The sequence below is a fragment of the Choloepus didactylus genome, chromosome 18 (assembly GCF_015220235.1).
Source record: "Choloepus didactylus isolate mChoDid1 chromosome 18, mChoDid1.pri, whole genome shotgun sequence".
Classification (NCBI taxonomy): domain Eukaryota; kingdom Metazoa; phylum Chordata; class Mammalia; order Pilosa; family Megalonychidae; genus Choloepus; species Choloepus didactylus.
This window is the reverse complement of record NC_051324.1, coordinates 39439428-39447121: the sequence shown is the minus strand read 5'-3', so window position 1 is coordinate 39447121 and position 7694 is coordinate 39439428. Positions and strand designations below refer to the sequence as shown.

The 7694-nt window shown below is 56.1% G+C and overlaps 1 protein-coding gene across 1 annotated transcript; it reads left to right on the top strand.

Moving 5' to 3' along the window:
* The first annotated feature begins 2951 nt into the window (after positions 1-2951).
* On the top strand, positions 2952-4903 carry NOG (noggin). The gene has a single exon (XM_037809573.1). The coding sequence runs from the start codon at positions 3537-3539 to the stop codon at positions 4233-4235; it is 699 nt and encodes a 232-aa protein (XP_037665501.1). The 5' UTR covers positions 2952-3536; the 3' UTR covers positions 4236-4903.
* The last annotated feature ends 2791 nt before the right edge of the window (positions 4904-7694 follow it).

Genomic DNA, 7694 nt, shown 5'->3' with positions numbered 1-7694 from the left:
CTGAGTGCATGGGCTACCCCACTGTGGTGTAGAGTGGGGAGCTGCAGGCTCCCCAGTGTGGCATTTCAGAGCATCACCGAGAAGAGGGGTAGATGTGGTAGATGTGGTTTGAAAACACTATATCTAATATTATAATTGCTCTGACTTCTTTTTGATCATCATAAAGAATTATAAAATTTCAAACAACATTCAAAGGAGAGCATGAGATTGTTATACTGATCAAAAGGGAGCATGCAGGTTTAAAAAGGGAGTGAAACACTGGTCTACAATGTTACTAGGAATTTATGGATTTTTTTCCCATGCTCTTTTAATGTTTTCTTCATATGTTTGTCATATCTTCCTTAACTGGACTATCAAAGTCCTGAGGGTGAGTGGAAACCCACTGTGAATTCTCTTTCCTTTATCTTTATTCCCATGGTCTTCACAAGTGTACACTCCATAAACAGTTGACCCAATCTAATCTCAAACATGGTTTGTTTTTTTGTTTCTAAGGGGCCTTTTTAAAAATCTTTAACTGTTCAGTCAAATCTACCCAACCTAAATAAAGGGCTGAGGGATTTGGGTTGATTTTCAAACTAAAATAGGTGATTTGAAGGAGAGTAGAGGAAGACTGACGGAACAGAAAACAGTACAATAAAATGTCACTAATTGAAATCTATCCTCTCTGGGGGGGCTGGGTGAAAAATTTGCCTTTGAACTTTTTAATGAAAAAGTGTTTTCTTAATTAATTCATAGCATCCTCAAGATTGCTCTGGAAGGTTTCATCTTCATAAGGAAACAAGCTAATGCCAAGTCTCCATAAGGCATATCAGAAAGGAGTATTGTTTAAGAGCCTACTATGTGCCAGATTCTAATCACACTTTATTTCAGAATCAACCCAATTCAAATAACCAATGAGTTACTCTTATCTGCAGTAGCCTTCAAAGCAAAATCTCCTTTAGGGCAGTACCATGATAGACTAATTCTAGTTGTTGTCTAGACTTGATAGTGCAGGAAAACATTTTCAGCTAAAACTGATAGAACATGCGTGAAAAAAAGTGCATCTTCCACCTAGGCAGCAGGAAAACTCCTCTGTGTGTGGGGAGGGCAGAACAGGTTGATAGGAAAAACTAGATCTTTGAGTCAAGAAATCAGAGTGATTCAGGCTGTCACAAAGGGGTCTCGAAACTCCTGCTCCGGGGAGCACTGGTGAACACGTGAGTCATCCACTTCAAATCTCTTTTCTCAAGCCTTATCCAGACTACAATCACATCCCACCACAAAGGAAACTCGGCTTGGGTTGTGATGCCTCCATTCAGTTCCTCACCCAAGGAAAAAGTAACCGGAAGTGTCATTTCAGTACACATCTCCCACCAAAGAGAAACTGTTTCTGAAAGAGAAAGCATGGTGCAGGTTTATTTAGAATCATGCAAAGGCAATGTCACCAATGCAGAAACTAAGGTATACAGAAGAAAAGTGACTTGTCCAAGGTTAACATAGTTATGTCAGGGTGAACCCCAGCCAGGACTCAGGTCCCCTTCCTGTCAGTTCATCTTTGAAGTTTCTGGTCCCCACTCTTTTCCATTGGGGCCGGGTTAGCGGAGGCAGAAGGTGTGCAAGTATTCTCGTGAAATTCGAGGGGCATGGGGAAGATTATCAGGAAGTTTGTTTACACTGAAGGTCTGGAGAACTTCGAGAGAACAGCCAGAACCAGAACGGACCCATCAACACACGAAGACACACAAACACACAAAGTGACATGGACACAGAAGCAGAAACTGAGCTGGGCAGAGCGGGCTGCTGACAAAACACCTCTTTAGATCGCCCCGGCCAATGCCGGGTGCAGGGCTCGCTGTCGGCCAGCAGAGGGCGCGCCGCCCCCAAGCAGCCGAGCAGCTGCCGCGCGAAACCCGGCGGGCTAGGGGAGCCGCAGGCAAGCGGACGCGCCCCTGTGACTCGGCCACTCAGGGCGCAGGACCTGGCCAAGGAGAAGGAGGAGGAGGGTGAGGAGCGTACCCCCTTCTTGGGTCCGGGGCGGGGGTGGCGGGGGTGCAGACTGGCAGGAACGTTTCCTAGGAATTACATCACGCCAAGCAATGCTGCGGCTCAGTCACTGAGCGCATAGTGTGTGTGTGTGTGTGTGTGTGTGTGTGTGTGTGTGTGTGTGTGTGTGTGTGTGTGTGTGTGTGTGTGTGTGTGTGTGTGTGTGTGTGTGTGTGTGTGTGTGTTTTGGGGGGCGCACACCGTGTGTGTGTGCGCGCGCGTGTGTGTGCCTGCGCGCGCGCGTTGGGGGAGGGGACAGAGACCGAGCCCGGGAGAGAGCAAGGCGAGAAGCGCCCGGGGAAAACGCTTCATGCACATGGAGAAATTCCTTGCTCGGAACTGCACCGACACACGAGTCTCCGGCACCTCTCCGCTGCTCCCCTCCCAGTGCAAAGCACCCAGCTAATGAGGAGCCCTCCACGCCCCATCTCGAGCTTTCCCCCCAACCCCCAAACGGGCCCTGCACCCTCCAGCCCGGCTCCAGCGTCGCCGCGAGCTCTCCCCAGGACTGGCCCTGGCGGGGCGCCTAGAGCCCCAGTTGCATTGCTCCAGGAGAAAGGAGGGGGGCGGTGCATTTTGCAGGAGGAGAAGGAGGAGGAGGAGGAGGAGGAGGAGGAGGGGGTGGGTGGTGGGGGAGAGAGAAAATTGCGCGGAGACCTGCCAAGCGCCACCGCCGCCGCCGACGCCGCCGCCGCCACCGCCGCCGCCGCCGCCTGTGAGCTGGGGCGGGCAGCCGGACTGTCGGCTTCCCGGGGCATCTGGGTCCGGCGGGGCATAGCCCTGGGCGCTGCCGAAGCCGCCGCCGCGGCGAGTGCAGGCGGCTTCCCCCGGAGCCTGAGCCGCTCCAGCTCCTCCCGGGTGGAGAAGTGGGGGGTGGGGTTGTTGTTTGGGGGGAAGAAGGGGGAGGGGGCAACGCCGAGAGAGTCAGTGGTTTCCATGGTGATGGAGCTGAAAGTGCAGGAAATTTAAAGGCTTGGACCCTGCGAGACAGACAAACCGGTGCCAACGTGCGCGGACGCCGCCGCCGCCGCCGCCGCCGCTGGAGTCCGCCGGGCAGAGCCGGCTGTGGAGCCCGGAGCAGGCGGAGGGAAGTGCCCCCGAGACCCGCTCGGCCAGCGGCGCTGCACAGAGCGGCAGGACGAGAAGGAGGAGGGGAGAGCGGCTCGTCCACGCGCCCTGCGCCGCCGCCGGCCGGGGAAGGCAGCGAGGAGCCGGCGCCCCCCGCGCCCCGCGGTCGCCCTGGAGTAATTTCGGATGCCCCGCCGCGGTCGCCTTCCCGAATAGACTGGAGAGAGGAGTTGCAGCCAACTTGTGTGCCTTTTTTCCGCCCCAGTGGAAGCCGGCGCTGCACGAAGGGCTCTCCCTGCGGCTCATGCTGCCGGCCCTGCCCCTGCCCAGCCTCGGGTAAGCCGCCTCCGGAGAGACAGGAGAGCGCGGCGGCGGCGGCGCGGGCTCGGCGTGCTCTCCTCCGGGGACGCGGGACGAAGCAGCAGCCCCGGGCGCGCACCGGAGGCATGGAGCGCTGCCCCAGCCTGGGGGTCACCCTCTACGCCCTGGTGGTGGTCCTGGGGCTGCGGGCGGCACCGGCCGGCGGCCAGCACTACCTCCACATCCGCCCGGCTCCCAGCGACAACCTGCCCCTGGTGGACCTCATCGAACACCCGGACCCTATCTTTGACCCCAAGGAGAAAGATCTGAACGAGACGCTGCTGCGCTCGCTGCTCGGTGGCCACTACGACCCAGGCTTCATGGCCACCTCGCCCCCCGAGGACCGGCCCGGGGGGGGCGTGGGGGCGGCCGGGGGCGTCGAGGACCTGGCCGAACTGGACCAGCTGCTGCGGCAGCGGCCGTCGGGGGCCATGCCGAGCGAGATCAAAGGGCTGGAGTTCTCGGAGGGCTTGGCCCCGGGCAAGAAGCAGCGCCTAAGCAAGAAGCTGCGGAGGAAGTTACAGATGTGGCTGTGGTCGCAGACCTTCTGCCCGGTGCTGTACGCGTGGAACGACCTGGGCAGCCGCTTTTGGCCCCGCTACGTGAAGGTGGGCAGCTGCTTCAGCAAGCGCTCGTGCTCTGTGCCCGAGGGCATGGTGTGCAAGCCGTCCAAGTCCGTGCACCTCACGGTGCTGCGGTGGCGCTGTCAGCGGCGCGGAGGCCAGCGCTGCGGCTGGATTCCCATCCAGTACCCCATCATTTCCGAGTGCAAGTGCTCGTGCTAGAACTCGGGGGCCCCCTGCCTGCTCCCGGACACTTGATCGATCCCCACCGACGCCCCCCGCCACCTCCTCCAACCAGTTCCACCACCCTCTCGCGAGTGGATTCAATGAACTTTTTTTTTTTTTTTTTGGCTACGGAGACCTAGCTTTCTGGTTCATGTAATGCACTGTTTAACTGTGTAGGAATGTATATGTGTGTGTATATACGGTCCCAGTTTTAATTTACTTATTAAAAGGTCAGTATTATACGTTAAAAGTTACCGGCTTCTACTGTATTTTTAAAAAAAAATAAGCAAAAGAAAAAAAGATCAGAGAAAAGAGACTTATTCTGGTTGTTGCTAATAATGTTAACCTGCTATTTATATTTCAGTGCCCTTCGCATGGCGAAGCAGGGGGGGGGGAGTTATTTTTTTCTTAAAGTACAAAGAGAGTGGGAAACTTTTGTAGAAGGACTTTTTAAAAGCTATTTTCCATTCTTCGGAAAGTGTTTTGGTTTTCCTTGGACCTCGAAGAAGCTATAGAGTTCAATGTTATTTTACAGTTATTGTAAATATAGAGAACAAATGGAATGACTAATCATTGTAAATTAAGAGTATCTGCTATTTATTCTTTATAATATCCCGTGTAGTAAATGAGAAAGAAATGCAGAGCAGGATTAAAGAAAACCACTAAAACCGACTACGCTCAACACTGCGATTCTCTGTGTTGGTGATTGATTGGGGAGGGGGCGGGGAAGGGGGGCGGAGGGGGGCGTTGTGCCAACGCCTGTTGGGAGAAGGGGCTCATCCCGTCGGACTCCCCTCCCCTGGCGTGATGGAGGTGGCCGCTGAGTTTCTCAGAGGCGGGACGGGGGGGGGGGGGGAGGGGGTTGTTCTCAAACCCCTCACTTGAGCATCACGTGGCCTCCGCCCAGTCTCCCAGCTATTCCCCCCATGTCACCAAAGCTTGGGCCTGTCGTGACCTCGACCCCCAGCCGGCCCCCTAGAGCTGACCCCAGGCTGGGCCGAGGGGCGGGGGGTAGGGTGGGCGGCCGCTTTGTCCTGCCTGACAGGCCCTTCACAATGGGGACACGTGTCTTTCACACCTACCCTGGGGGTGGAGTGCCGCTGAAACTTGACCCCCGAGGAGTGCGGGGGGGGGGGGAGATCAGAGTGCGCCCACCCAGATCCCGCCACCCCTCCCTCCTCGCACCCCCCACCTAGACGTCCAGCCCGGATTAACCCTTTTTACGACCGGAAGCTACGGAGGTGCGCGCTGAGGCGATCCTTTGGAATCAACTCGCACACAGCCTCCGGCATCTTGCAGGTTCGAGCCCCCGAAATCTCAGGCCCTCGGCCAGAGGTGCTGGGGATAGCTGGAGATTTGGCATGCTCCGCCCCCACACACCCCACCCCACCCCAGGACCTAAGTAGTCAATTAGGGCCGAGGTTTCCTACGGGGACCGAGTTTGCAGTAAAATCCCCTGCTATGGGATCTGCTGTTGGGGCTGGTGTGCGCCCCTGCTCTGGACAGTTACTCCATCTGTGGGTGGGGAAAGGGGAGCAATAAGAATCGGCATCTTGGAGCTTTAGGGTTACATGGGGGCAGAAGGCATGTTACCCCTTAAAGGGACCTGCAAAATATCACCCCCACCTCTTAAAGAGCCAACTTTTGGGGGCGGGCGCCTGACTCTCGCGTGCGTCCCTCCGCCTGAGTCCGCGGTGGCGCCCATCCGCGCCGCTCCACGTGGGCCGGCTTGCTGACACTGCTCAGCGCTCCCTTTATTTATCTTGGACTCCAAAGTCGCTCTCCTTTGCTCCCTCCCCACCCCCTTGCCACCTCCCCGCGCCTCCCTCCTGTCCCCCCACCCCCTGCCCAGTCCGGAGTCCCGGCAAATCTATGCTAATTATTTCAAACCTGCGCCCGGTCCCCAGCGCGGTCTCGGTGCCCCCGGCCCCGCCCGCCCTGTCCCTCCAGCCGGGCGCTTTCTTCCCTCCCGACGCAGCCTCGGTGGCTCCTCGTTTCAATAGCCTGGCCCGGGAGCCCGAGCCCCCTCCCCGGCGCTGCCTCCGTCAGCCGTGGGACCGACGTTAGGGTATTCATTAACTGCGAGCCGAGGAATAACGGCATTATTCCCCCCAGAGAGGGCACCCTGCCCCCGCGACTATCTGAGGCTTCATTGTAAAAGGATTAAAAGTTAAAGACCTCCATCTTATGATTCTTTCATTTAATCTTCCTGGCGCCTGGGAGACATGCTCGATGGATGATGGCTTTTAAAATATTCCTAATGTCGGCTACCTTAAGACTCCAAGCCGGGCAAACAAACGTAATTTATTTCCAGAAGAAAGGGGATATTGAGATGTTTAAGTTTATGAACCGCCGTCCCCATGTATATTTGTTAAGTTCTGACAAATACCCAAATAACGTTAAAATCAGCCATTCATCACTTATGAATTTATGCAAAACTTTGTGTGCCCCGGGCCAATATTTTTTTAGACAGAGTTTCACTTGCGAGGGGCGGAGGTGGTGGGGAGGGGGGACCGGGAGGGGGCTTACGGGGAAGGGGGAGCCGAAAGCAAGAATTTTCATGCCTGGTAAACACGCGAATTATGCGAAGAGAGTTATTCCCAGCTGGGCCGGCAGCCAAAACTCGGAGAGCGCGCCGAGGCCAGCTCCCCCACCCCCACGTTGGCAATGTCATTGGATTACAATGAGAGGTCTTCCCCTCCGCGACGCCCCCTCCTCCCTCTGCCCGCCCGCGCCCCTCCTCCCCTCCCCTGCCCACTTGGAAAACCCTCTCGCAGCCGGCGAGCTTCTCGGCTTTCAGAGCAGGAGCCCGTGTGCGCCGGGAGGACCCGGGCTGCAGACGTGACGGGCGATGGACAGACCACCGGTCAGACAGACCCGCAGGGCAGGCCCAAAGCCGCTCCGGGCGCGGAGGGAGGACGGAGCAGGACCCAGGCGGTCCCAGAAGAGGACGAAGGAGGTGCTGGTCCTGAGACAGTGTGGCTAACATTCAGCCCATTGCGTTTCCATTATTATTAAGGGTGATAATACTAATAATAGCATCTCCTTGGAAAAGCAGCGAAGAACTCTGGGCAGAGAGGCGAGAAAGCTGTCCTCTGCGGTGTAGAGTCTACCTCCTGAAAGGAAGGAAATTGATCTTGGTGTCTTCTGTGGCCTCGACAGCCTGTGTTTATGAATTTATGCAGCTGCTGGGATGCCTCTCCCAGAGAATGGAAATTTATAAGGATTTAGATAAGTACACATCAACATTAAAAAAAAAAAAAAAAGGCAAGGCTTCCACCACCCCCATCCCTCCCACATGATTGCAAGAATTCAGTCATCCAACTTCTCTTTTCGCCTCTTCCCTTTATTCCTTCCTTCCACCCTTCCAAAGCCCCCCACCCTCCACACAGAGGCGAACTGCAGCTAAATGTCCACAGAAAACCAGCCCCCTTTGGGGAGGGCCCTCTGTCCCGG